This window comes from Amblyomma mixtum, chromosome 1 (assembly GCF_055824585.1).
Source record: "Amblyomma mixtum isolate Tamu chromosome 1, ASM5582458v1, whole genome shotgun sequence".
NCBI classification, from domain to species: domain Eukaryota; kingdom Metazoa; phylum Arthropoda; class Arachnida; order Ixodida; family Ixodidae; genus Amblyomma; species Amblyomma mixtum.
The window spans coordinates 25,991,296-26,004,152 of NC_143012.1; the positions used below are offsets into that span (position 1 = coordinate 25,991,296).

At 49.1% G+C, this 12,857-nt stretch overlaps 2 protein-coding genes across 3 annotated transcripts in view; both read right to left on the reverse strand.

Annotated features, from left to right (window-relative positions):
* Positions 1 to 3,649: 3,649 nt before the first annotated feature.
* LOC149365804 (uncharacterized) lies at positions 3,650 to 5,314 on the reverse strand. Its single transcript, XM_089546327.1, has one exon. It carries the CDS (start codon positions 5,312 to 5,314, stop codon positions 3,650 to 3,652), a length of 1,665 nt encoding a protein of 554 aa, XP_089402453.1.
* A 6,268-nt stretch (positions 5,315 to 11,582) lies between these two features.
* The window catches only part of LOC149365805 (globin-like), a 177,393-nt gene continuing 176,118 nt past the window's right edge, over positions 11,583 to 12,857 (reverse strand). The window contains exon 3 of one of the 2 annotated variants that reach the window (XM_089546328.1): positions 11,583 to 11,849. In XM_089546328.1, the coding sequence (XP_089402454.1) occupies positions 11,778 to 11,849 (72 nt within the window). In that variant the 3' untranslated portion in view covers positions 11,583 to 11,777. The remainder of the gene's footprint in view (positions 11,850 to 12,857) is intronic. The other variant, XR_016283215.1, reaches the window with a different exon arrangement.

Consider the following 12,857-nt stretch of genomic DNA (forward strand, 5'->3'; position numbering starts at 1 on the left):
CAGCAGCAAAACGAAGCTCCCGATATAAGCTCCCAACATTGTGCTGATGGCCATGCTTTGTTTTTTCATCATTATTTTCAGCAGCAAAACGAAGCTCCCGATATAAGCTCCCAACATTGTGCTGATGGCCATGCTTTGTTTTTTCATCATTATTTTCAGCAGCAAAACGAAGCTCCCGATATAAGCTCCCAACATTGTGCTGATGGCCATGCTTTGTTTTTTCATCATTATTTTCAGCAGCAAAACGAAGCTCCCGATATAAGCTCCCAACATTGTGCTGATGGCCATGCTTTGTTTTTTCATCAATATTTTCAGCAGCAAAACGAAGCTCCCGATATAAGCTCCCAACATTGTGCTGATGGCCATGCTTTCTTTTTCATCATTATTTTCAGCAGCAAAATGAAGCTCACAATATAAGCTCCCAACATTGTGCTGCTTTCTTTTTTCGCAGTAAAAAAAAGATAATAATGCTGTAATATGCCGACAAGTGGGGCAGCTGATGCTATAGATTAATCGCATACTCATGCGTGGTAGAACAAAGATGGTCGAACACATGGGTGTGCAATGCTGTACACCAGCGCTAATAACGTGCTCGCGGAAGTGCGGGACAACACTAGCGTCATTTCAGCTGTGAATTTTACGATGCTGTTGCCTAGGATTCAAGCAAAGGATGTTCGACACGCCTTGCCCTTGTTGTGATTTCCTTTGCTTTGTATCTCTCCAGCATTTGTTTCCTGTCACAAACGACACATCTCGCTTTGGTTATATGGTGGCAACACACACTTTTTCAATGAAAACCTGAGCGGACGTCCTAGCGCTGTCCAGCGCACATTCCGGGAACTTGTTGCATTGTGGCAATGCAGCCAACTTCATATTCTAACTGTTTATATGCTTTTTGTCACATTAAGCACAAGTTAAGGCTTACAGCGTTGCTAGCGTTGCACTGCTTTCTGGCGACCAGGTCAAGCGACACATTTGTAACAGTAAATGCGTTTCGGGAATCAAAATTTTCGCGCTCTGTTTCTAAGCGACAGCACTCGTGGCGCCATCTCTCGTGCACTTTTGCTACTAAGCTTTGTGACTCGAAATGTACACGGCGGCGGCGCGCACTACTGCGCGCGCGTACGCATGCCCTCCGCCTGTTTGAGTTTGACGGTGTATGGTGGTAACGGATTATCCGGCACCAAGACATAAAGCAAGATTACCATCCAAACGGACTGATAAATTTTCATTGATTCGGTGGTCGAGTGAAAGGAAGTGTCTACAGGAAAGAGGAAAGCAAGATTATCGCGATTCCGACGCGAATGGTCTTCGGCATGCGCGACCTCCTACAGGTACATCTTGACGTCAGCAGTCTGCCGTGGCGAATACTGAAAAAAATGGCAGGAAATAATTGTGATAGCCCATTTTCTTGCCGAAAATTACACGCCATTAGTTTAATAGAAAACCAATCTAAGAGTAAATATGAGAGAGTTTTAGGCTGCGTAACAAAAGTTCTGACTAAAAAAATTAGCTGTGGTTCAACCCCGATGAACCTAGTAAGACTAGCGAAAGCATTGTTAAGCATGGTTATCCAATCTGACGCCTTTTCATATCGTAAAGATAATCAGATTTCGCTCAGATCAGAGACGGCGACGATACATCGTCGAAGCACTAGTTCTGGCACGTTGCTCGTCTACGGCATAATGCGAAGGTAAGCACGCATACGCAGCTGTGACGAGGCGCAGCGAGTCACGTGATTCGATAGTTTCGAGGCGAGCGAGCGCCGTCGACTCAACTCATGGAGGAAAAAAAACTGAGGAAGGAGCGTTCGGCGACAGCCTTGAAGCCTAGTCTTAACAAGTAAAGATATAGTAAAATAAAAAGAAAGTTTGTCCCCCGTGATCACGCCACGTGATAGCGTGCGGTAAAATCTAGCCCCGCTGCGCGCGCGCATGCGCGGATCAGCACCAGACGGACTGTAGATCAACCTCGTTGCTGTAGGCGCTCCGCGCCACAAGCCGCGCATACGCATGCACTAACACATACCAGAATCAAAACATAAAGGACTGACTGGGAGAGCGAAAAACTGAGGGAGAAAACGGCTTCATAAATACTCGGCTTGCGGATGCTGGCCGCGTGACGTCACGCTCCCTCCTTAGTTTTTTTTCATCCATGGCTCAACACGCGCAGCTGTGGCGAGACGTGGCAATTCACGTGGCATGGCGAGTCAAGCCTCCGCTACGCCCAGTTTGAAGGTCAAATTTCATAGCCACATGACCTTCAACTTTGTAGGGGAGGAGTAGAGCTTTCGCTCTAAAATGACAGACGAGTACGACAGTCGGTAATGCGACATTTGAGCGCAGCTCTTCATACGCCACCTGCCACCGCTGGCAGGCGACATAACGCGAAATCATTGCAATTCTATTCCAATTTTATTCTATTGCTGTTGTAACTCTAGCCCAATTCCATCCCAATTCGATTTCAATTCTGTTTCAGTTGTGTTTCAATTCTACTCTAATTCCATTCCTTCGCAATTGGTGCAGTTGTAGAACACTGAGGACAACGCCATGCAATTATTTTATTCAGCAAAAATTTGCTCTTTCTGAGTATGCTGACGTTTGTTCACTAGTACAAGACGCATTTATCGCCAAGACAATTGGATTTAAACCCTGTCCCGTCAGTCGAGTCAAACTCGTGACGTCCATGCCAAAGGGGTACGGGTTGCCGCCATTTTGAAGTGAGTGCCATTGTAGTGCAGCATCTGGATTCCGCGAGGAGAAATCAGTGTAGACGCACGCATTTCACTAGCCAGATCGACCGGTGGTGGCGCGACGTGTATATTTCATTTAAAAGTAAGAAACGGCGCGAAGAAACGACACCCACACGAGCGCTGGAACAAGAGATGAAGTTCAGAAGAGGGTGTGAACTTCCATGCGCTCATGTGTGTGTCGTTTATTCGTGCGTCCGTGTTTCTTAACGCTGTTTCGTCCTTTAAATGCATTACCAACTAGCCCGGAACCCTGCTCTATGTATATTTAAATTGGTCTTCTATAGCTTATAAAAGTTGTTTCGGTCGAGTGTCTCTTTGTGATTAGACCGCTGTATACTCTGTATATACAGACAAAATTCTATTTGTCCTCAATGTTCTTTTAACGTGTGCTGGTGTGGTGGTGATCCCACAGCAGATGGGTACACAGCACATTTCGTCTTCATTAACCGGGATTCGATCCTGCGACCTTCAGATCAGAAGCCGAAAGCCAAAGCCACTGAGCCACCGCAACGGGATTTGGTAAGTGAAATATATGAATCGCGCTATTTGCTCACCAGGGTTGCACGTAAGGAGGCGATACCATGTGCTCACGTCCGATACCCCGGCAGGCCTTGCAATTACTCTAGCGCCACCACATTACAGAAATGCACAGACAGCTCAATGAGCACTAGAGCTCCCTTGGACATCCTACAGACGATCAGGATGTCCGCAGGACGTCTATCGAAGGTTTAATTTCATTGGGAGAGAACCCTCCTTTAGACCTTTACTATCCTTTATTATAACCCACTGTATTGAGTGTAAGAGAATGAGAAGCCACCGTGCTGTGCAAACTAAATTCCCCCCGATCAACCGTTAAACCAGCTGTTTCTTTTTTAACCGAATGTCTCTGCTTTCCGCCTACTTCAACAAATTGTCGTTGGCTTGAAATTTGTTCAGGCATCTGTAACAAGCCCTCTCGATGTCGTCGAAGAGCCTGCCCAGAATGCCCACCACCGTAATGACTGCCTTCAAGAATGGACCGGCGATGCGACCCACTACACCAAGTGTAGATGGTCGTTGGCACGTGCCACTCTGTGTACTCTTCGCGGCTTCTTTAACCTTACTCCCGATCTTCAGGAGTTCTTCTACAGTGTAGACTTTCCGATCTGCCGCTCTTCCTGAATTTCGCGATGCATCTTTCACTTCGTCCGCCAAAACTTCGATGCGCGTTCGACCATCCGTGGAGTCGGTCGCGTCGGCCAGCGCTGAGTTGAGGCACCTGATGGCTTCCTTGTTGCTGGAGCTGATGTCGCTACCTTCGAGCGCCTTCGAGGTGGCCACCACCGCTGCCTTGGCTGTATGCAAGTCGACGTTGTTGAGGCGCTTGTAGCGAGACACCTCGAGCATCTGCAGCCAGCGCGGACACGTCCTGGATCGGGAGTCGTGATCCCGGCCGCAGTTGAGGCAACGCAGCCGGGGCGCTGGGCACAGTGACGTGTCGTGAGCCGCTCCACATCGTTTACACGCGTGCGGCTTTCGACATACGACGGCCACATGTCCAATGCCACCGCACAGCCTGCAGCGGGGCGGCCGGTCGACGTAAAGCTTCACCCGGTACTGCACAAACCCTATGGTCACGCGGTCCGGAATCCTGCACGAGGCGAAGATCATGATGGCCGGACTCGGAGGGCTCGGGATGCGGACACTAAGGACGGGCACGTTAGAGCGCACGCAGGCCTCGATGTCCGTGGCCGTCATACCCGGTTGGATGCCGTACACGACGCCGACGGCCTTGAAAGAGCTCCGAGGCTCCTGAACCTCGACGGACACACCGCACAGCCGCCGGAGGCCCATCAGCGTGGCCGTGACTTCGGGCTTGAGCGTGTCCACGGCGAACAGGTTGAGCTTCCAGTTGAGGCGGACACTGCGGATTCCATCGGGTACGATCGAGTCCAGCTCCTTCGAGACTTGAATGGCGTTGAGGTTCCTCACCTGAGTAACTCTGTCGATGGGCATGATGAGGGCGACGTTGCCCACGGCGGTGCGGGACTTGCCCGTGGTGTATGGCTCACACCGGAGCGAGGGGAACACGTCGTCTTGTGGACTGGGCCACTGGGGCCCGCGGTAATACGTCGGAAAGCGTCGGTTCCACTCGGACGGTAAGTCCATGTGGTAGCTGGGTCCCAAGTAGCTGTCGTGGGCGTCTTGGTTCACAAGGCGTTGCATTCTATCGGCGAGCGACTCGTCTGAGATTTGCACCGGGTTGATGCTGTTCCCTTGCTGGGACCAGCGGAAACCTTCGCCCACCTCTGTGCCGTTACGCTGATAACTGTCGTTACGAATCGCGGTTGTTCCCGAGTCTGTACCCGTGTTAACAATGACGTCACCGACGAATGGCGCTGCGTTAGCAGGACTTCGCGCTTCTGCGAGCGAAGCCAACTGGAGATCGGATGTGACGCATGGCTTCACTTGGGCTGTTGGCTTCTGAGAGCTTTTCTCGGGCCCGACGACGCTGCCCGTCTTACTCCTGACTTGCTTCTTCATCCCTCGGTGCTTAGGTGACTTAGAGTGCTTGCGTGGCATGGCCGTTGCACGGAAAGTGTTACTGCGGCACAACGATACGTACCTGTGAACTCGAAAGCTTTAGCGTCTCTTCTTTGGGAAATGCAAGAGCCCGACTGACCTCAACGCAGGGCCGAGGCAGGGCTCTCGCATTGTGTTCTCTTTGACGTTACGTACGATGCGCAAAGGGGTCTCAAATCTGCTCGTGGCAGACTGGAGAGCAGCCTTTTCTTTTGGAATTAATGACTGACGCCGAAGAGCTGACAGCTTCTTTCTGCGCAGTTTCGGAGTGCTTTGTGCCGCTGGTTCCATAAGCTCGAGAATATATCGAAGTGACTGCCACAACTGTCGCACAAGCAGATTTCAGACGCGATACCTCAAATTTCTAGTGAAGCTCAGTACCTTTCAGTGAAGTTTTGTGAGACCGTGAATCACATACAGCAACGTGCGAACTCATTTGCTGAGAACAACAATGAAAACTTGGGGGACAGTTTATTACGCATTGAGAATTCAATAGCATTAGAAGCCTTTTATGCATCATACCATGTGGTTCTAACCGTGATTTTCCCGCCATTTCTATTCTCCCGCCACGTTTTCCTGCCCGTTCCAGTTCTAGCCGGATTTGCCCGCCGTTTATCCCGCCCTTTCAGTTTTTCCGCCATTTTTCCGGCCATTTTTTTCAGACGATGACGTCGTTTGCGATGTCACTTAACTTGGACCAATCAGCGAAATTTATGAGGGACGCCATTTTTTTTTTCTGATGAGGTTTCCAATGCTTAGCATTACAGCGCTGCTTGTTTGAACAGCGCACGATGCATTCAAGCAATGCACGCAAATATTCGAACCATTCGATACGCATGAACGTTAATGTGATGGTACGTTCACACTAGGGAGTGCGGCTGCCAAGAGCGACGAAAATCCGTCGCCGCGAAAGCACTTACTTAGCAGCTCACACTTGGGCGTATGACTGCAGTGTTGCAGGAGAAGTTGACGGGTGAGGAAACCAGCGAGGTCTCCTCCTCGAATTTGTATTGGGCAGAGCATTCCTATATGAACCACTATTATGGAAATAAGTTGCGTTATGTGTGCATCAAATAACCAAGTATGATTCTGGATGAAATTTCGCATTATTGCTTCTTTTTATATGAGGAAGAACTCGATTAACACAGTTACGTCACAGCACCTAGATCGCAAACTTGGGTGCTCGAGAACAGCTCTCAGCTGCAGGGGTCTTCTGAAACTGCACCACTCGACAAATAGTAGGGCGTGACGATGCGGTTGCCTTACAAAAGTTTATTTAGACAGACTGTTCATAGGCTTTGTCTATAAAGTCTATATACTTCCTATGAACAACTCATATAGACTAGTCTATGGCCAATACAGAGAGAGAGAGACTTTAATGAATAAAGGAGAGGTCTGCCTGGTTATGAGCCTAGCATGCTACTCCAGGGGCAATAGAGATTTTTATAGACAGTCTATGGACAATCTATAGATTTATGGACATGAACTTTTATTGCACTTGTCTGTAGACTATGAATCAAAAAACGAAATACCTATAGGAAAGTAATAAAGTCTATAAGCGGTCTATAGATAGTCTAATGACCATTTTTGTAAGGGTTACACATTGAAATTAGCGCGACACACGAGATAGACGTCTGCAGAATACACAACCACCCCGACTATAAAGCAGTGTTGATAGCACTCGGCGTGTCCTCTTCCCTTGTACTTATTTCGTGCATCGCGCTGAACGCAAAAGCGTTCGAACATTTCCGGAAGAAAGGACGTGCACTTTACGACGTCACGTATTTTTTAATCATCCGAATTGTCAGCATCCCGCGCTTTGCTTCGAAAATCGTCGTCTGCATCAACCTTCCAACCTTGCGATATGAGTCCGCACGCAACCCAAGTTTGAATGTGTGACCAGCTTGAAGCCTGCGCTTGATGGCACTTAATCAAAAGCTTGATCCAGCTTGACATCTGATTTCACCAAGCTGGACAATATCGCAAATGATTTCAAAGAACTGGAAAACATGACAAGCAGCTTTCCTTCCTCTCCGTGTGCCACTAGTTGGCGCAGCTGCTGTCAGAGGGCGCCACGAATCCCTGGCGCACGCGCTAGTTTGCGTTACTGCGCAAAGATGGCGCCACGTGTCAGTGCACTGACTAAATCGGAGCCCACTTGCGAACGCATTTCCCTCCGCGCAAATCGCATTAACCACCCATTATTTTTTTGTAAATTATGTCACTTCCAGTTTAAATGTCAATAAGCCTCACAGACGGCGCTAAACGATGATTCGTAAGCCGACGCGTTTCGAGAGAGAGAGAGAGAGAGAGAGGTTGTTGGTGATGATGAGTTGAAAAGAGGAACACGGCGCGTTCAACTGTCTCCTCTTGAGAGGGAATCAACGACGCGTTTTGAACATATGCACGTTTCCATGCCAGTATACACTATCGGCAGAAAGACTAAAGTACCATGAAAGCGACCGTAAAGTTTTATTGCTATTCATGACATAACGGGCGCGACAAGAACAGTCCACCGTGCTTAACGTCTACCGGTAGAATTCGTTACTGCTGCGCTAGAAGAGGGGGCCGACCGTGCAAGAGAGTGAGGGAGGATAAAGAGAAGGAAAAGAGGAGGGAGAGGCCATTTATAAACTGGTCATAGTGAAATCTCACTCAATTCTAACTGATTCATCTATCACCGCGCATATTAAGGGGTGCCCGATCGGACTTGCCTCATATATTGCGCGGATAGCTCGATGAAATCTTCGATCGCTTTCAAATTCCAATTACCAGAGCTCGACCGTAAAATGATTAAGCGACACGAATACACACGTAGTAGCAGTAATAAGCTTTGTTCAATACTTGGCTAGTATCTACGCAGCAGATGCGTATGCGTGAGCATGAGGCTGGCCCACACAGAGGCTGTGTGCCCACCCAGCAGCGGCACCAATACGGTGTCGCAGCTAATTCGTTTCCGCTTCGAAACGTATGTACCTCGCAGAAAAGCACGTACGCACACCACACCTCACTACACACCAACGTTCGCCCGAGGAGCCGCGAGGGAGGCGAAGAATTACGGCCGCCTGAAAACGAACACCGGAAGCATCGCCGCGAGTTCGGTGGCCGCCCTGATTGCAACGCGTACACACACACACGGCGAATGTGCGAGCCTGATTGGAAAGCGTACACGGCGCCCAGAGTCGCGCCTCTGTCCCGGGAACGCGAGCCATCCATTTGGGAGTCCCACCTTATCGGCAGAGAACGGCCTCGCGAGAGGCCGTTTAGATGTGCGGTTGCGAGAGAGAAGAGGCGCGTTGACTGCATCCTATAGAAAAATACAAACCATAAATAGGTGATGGATGCAACGAAAGCGAAACGAAATTAGGCTAAGCCGACGACGTTGGGCGCCTCTGGAGACAGCGAAGAACGCGGAGGAGAACGAGGGGGAAAAGAATCGTGCCGTAGGTAAAGACGTGCGCGAATTGAGTGTTCAGCGCCAGCTCGAGCAGCTCGAGGCTAAACGCGCCGACGACGACTTCCTTGTGGGACACACCCCCTCCCGGCAGTTCGCTTGGGAGGTACCCAATTTCATTTTTTTTTTGTTTCATAGTTTTCGGTCCCTGCAATGAGCGAGGTGTCGTTGCTTCGTTTTGTTTCGCTACTGTAGCCGCCCCTGATTTTTTTTTTTCTGACCGACTTACATAAGTTAATGGTGCGGCGATCGTGTATATAGCCATGTAGATAAAAGTGTGCCGTCAACTCGAGTTCTGTGTCCTCACATCGCCACCCGATTCTGTAATCTTTGCCTTTTTAGCGTGGGTGGGGCTTTCCTGCATGCTCGGTTGCTCTGCAGTGGCCCAATTTTCAAAACTTAGATGAAGGTAGCGGAAAAATTAAATTGACGTTTCATATAAAGGTTACATGTGTAAGGGCCGTACTCCGTATATGTTGAGCTCGGCTCAGTTTTTTGTCCGAAAGCGTATACCAACTAAGCCTTTCAACACCGCATCTTTCTAGCTAAGCGCTGAGATTCCTTCCTATACTAGGGCTAATTCCCCTGCCCTTCAAAAGACGCGTGCGAACTGCAGTGTTATGAACGCGCTTTTGAATAGCGGGCCGTTTCGTCTCCCCCACACAGCACAGAAAGCCAAAATTTTGACCGAAATTACACCTCGGAGAATCGAAGAAACTTTCAGGTTTTGGGTTGGTACTACATTGCTCACACTGAGCACAAGAAAGTCGCAGTGAACGACTTACACAAATCAAATGCTTTCCTAGCGTTCCCCGCTATCGACAACGCGGGTTACGTGTTCAGCTAGTTGTCCTTCGGCCTAGCCAACTTTTCGCTTAGAATAAGTATTATCAAAGCGTTAGACATGCCGTTGACTGGGACGCCGATTGTGTGACTACCAAGAAAACACAATTATCAATGCGTTGGACTCACTGACGGCGCTAAGGGGAGACACGGGTAGCGGCCGCCACTGAACATATGCCTAAATACGCCAATAATTTGCGAATCGCTTTCAATTCAGACCCTGACGAAGAGGAAGTTGTTGTTGTTGTTGTTGCTGTTGTAGCCTTTGAAAGAATGGCACATACCCACACTGGGGGATCGGCCAAGAATCGGGAGGTAAAGGTTGCTACTCACCTGTACATAGCCAAGGCAAAAGAAAAGCACACGAGAGAGCAACACCGGGGGAGTCTACCACAAGGAGGGCAGGGAGTGAAAAAAAAAGAAAGTAGGAGTTTGGATTGGAGAGAGAGAGATAAAGAGAGAGAGAAAAAAGATATTAATTCGAAATATAATAAAACATAAAAAAGAAATACTGTAAGCTTTAGCAAGGCAGTCGATGAGATTCCAGCAAGAAATTTTGAACAGCGTCCCAAACAGACCTGTGGCTGAACCCAAGCGTGGTGGTGCCAAATGATAGCAAGAGTGGGCTACTCCAACGAAAGCCAAGATGCTGTAAAGGTAACTCCAGCAGTCTTCTTCTCAAAGAGGTGAAATGACGACAATGGATCCAAAAATGATCGATAGATTCAGGCTCACGGCAAAATGCACAGAGGGGAGATAACGCCAAACCAGACCTGTGCAGATAGAAATTTAGAGGAGGGATACAGCAGCGCAACCTCGTCAGAGATACTTCTAGCTGCCGAGATTGACAAATTTTCCTGCTCCAGGAATATTTCAGATGCTGATACTCCGCCGATGTTAAAAGTGCTGTGTCTTGCGCGCTTAATAACACTCGTCGCCGGAACCTAGATGCTATGATATACGCTGTAGCCGGGATGATGGGCAACACGGGGCCGCCTAGGGAAGCCTTTGCGAGGTTATCCGCGATCTCATTTACTGTCACGCTGCTGTGACCGGGATAATGCAAACAGTATAGGCTCCTTTTCCTCCTCTATAAACGCTCCTCTTTCCAGCAGTTCACCGCCTGTGTATTGGCCACTCCCCCGTAGTGGGTATGTGCCATTCTACTTGAGGCCAACCAACCAATCAGCATTAGGCGCTTTCGCTGGTAAACACAGTATGTGGAACTCTCGTCGCAGCATTTTATTTATTTTAACTTTATGCCACCCAAATCATGCCCCGCCCCACTCCTTCCCTTTGTTCCACTGCACTGAGAATATCCTGATGCCGGCCTTGCGCATGCTCATGCGTTCTAAGCAAAACCTATACTGCGCCACACACGATAAACTGGACAAGAGGTAGTCAGATAACTTGCGATCCTCACGAAACAACTAGCCCCGGTGTAAAGCAGTGAGCCTTAAATTTCGATCAATCTTGAACAAGACACCCGTGCAGGGCGAAGAAATGTCAATTATGTTAATGCAATGGCATTGAACCATGCACCCTGGGGCCGATATGCACCATCGGTCATAAAATTCGCCCATTGGTTGGAAGGACGTGACGTCACCAGAGCGGAGGATTTCCACTCGGTGGAGGGGAGTGACGTCACCAGACGGGAGGATTCGCATTGGCTGGTTGGAAGTGACGTCACTTCCAGCAAAATCAACAACCATTAGCAGCTTCTTCCAGTCGCTACAGATGGCTTGTACCGATGTCATATGGGCCATCATGTTAGTCTACCAAAACCGTAGTGAAAGCCTGAGCGCCTATATACTGATTCGCTGCCTTCCACCTGTTACGACGTGTTCCTTTGAAGCTATTTACGGCCCGTCATCATAGCACCCGTGACGTAACGTGGAAGCCGCCTATAACAGCACAGCTTCCGTCTGGCGAGCGATGATTATGCATATAAAAAAAAGAGTTGCTTTTATTGTCTAGCCGCTCCCGGGTTCACTTTGCACAAGCTGCTGAGCGCCGTAAACGCCTGTAGTTCTGGACGCGGCCGATGGGGGCGTTTGCAGCAGCTTCGCACTCCCCATCGCCACGGTGCTCTTCTAGCCAAAGCTGCCACTGGCGAACACAGTCCTTGCCGCGCCGTTTGTCCCGGGACCGTGCCTGTCCTGTCGGCTAGTTGCCGGCACTCTTGGGGGCGTCGGACGACGATGGCGGCTGTGGCTGCTCCGCTCGTTTTCGCACCTCCTGGGATCGGAAACAGCGCCATCTATGGGGCATCCATTATGTTGCAGTAACATGCGCATTCTAGTGGAGCGGGACATTGGGGCGGGAGCCAGCAGCGACACCCGTGTCCCGTCGTATAGCTATAGTCGGGTATACAACTTAAGCAGTGACGCTTTGCCCACATTCAGGGCAGCAGCACAGAATTCTTTTACGAAGAAAATTAATCCGTTGTTAGAACTTTTCTTGTTAACTAAACAAGAAGCCAATCAGAAGAAAAAAATTACAAGCTCTAGAATTTGGACGCCTGGCTTGTTTAATAAGTCGAACGGTAAAAAGCTCATTTTGTTTACTGTTTTGTTTGGCTAGCGGAGTAATACAGTAAGCCACGGACCGTGGTTCAGTGGGGCATCCAAGTGCTGTTTTCTTAAGTTGCGTCCTATTATCCTAGTTTTGTCCTAGACAACCGACGCACCAGAAAGGTCGTTGGGTGAACTTACAAGAGATTAGGCGAGGTCACAAAGACAAGACGCGGTAACTGTCTCAACTCGAGGTGGACAAATGAACTGCGCTGTGACGAAAATCATCATCAGCCTGACTAGCCCACTGCTGGCCAAAGGCCTCTCCCATATTTCTCCAATTAACCCTGTGTTGTGCCAACTGCGGCCATCCTATCCCCACAAAGTTCCTAATCTCATCCACCCTCTTAACTTTCTGCCGCCTCCTGCTACGCTTTCCTTCTTTTGGAATCAATTCCGTTACTCTTCAGGATCATCGGTTTCTTGCCTTCGCATTACATGCCCTGCCCACACCCACTTCTTCCTCTTTATTTCGACTGGGATGTCATTAACCCGCGTTTGTTCTCTGACCCGCTGTGCCCCTTCCTGTCACTTAATGTTACACCTATCATTTTCCTTTCTACACCTCTCTGCGTGGTCCTCAATTTGAGTTAACCTTTTTCATTAGCCTCCCTGTTTCTGCCCCATAGGCAGAAACCCACGCTAACCGCTATTTTCTCTTCTTGGTTTCGAC

Excerpts from the sequence above, each read along its gene's own strand:
- LOC149365804 (XM_089546327.1), bottom strand. The coding sequence starts at position 5,314 with ATGCCACGCAAGCACTCTAAGTCACCTAAGCACCGAGGGATGAAGAAG.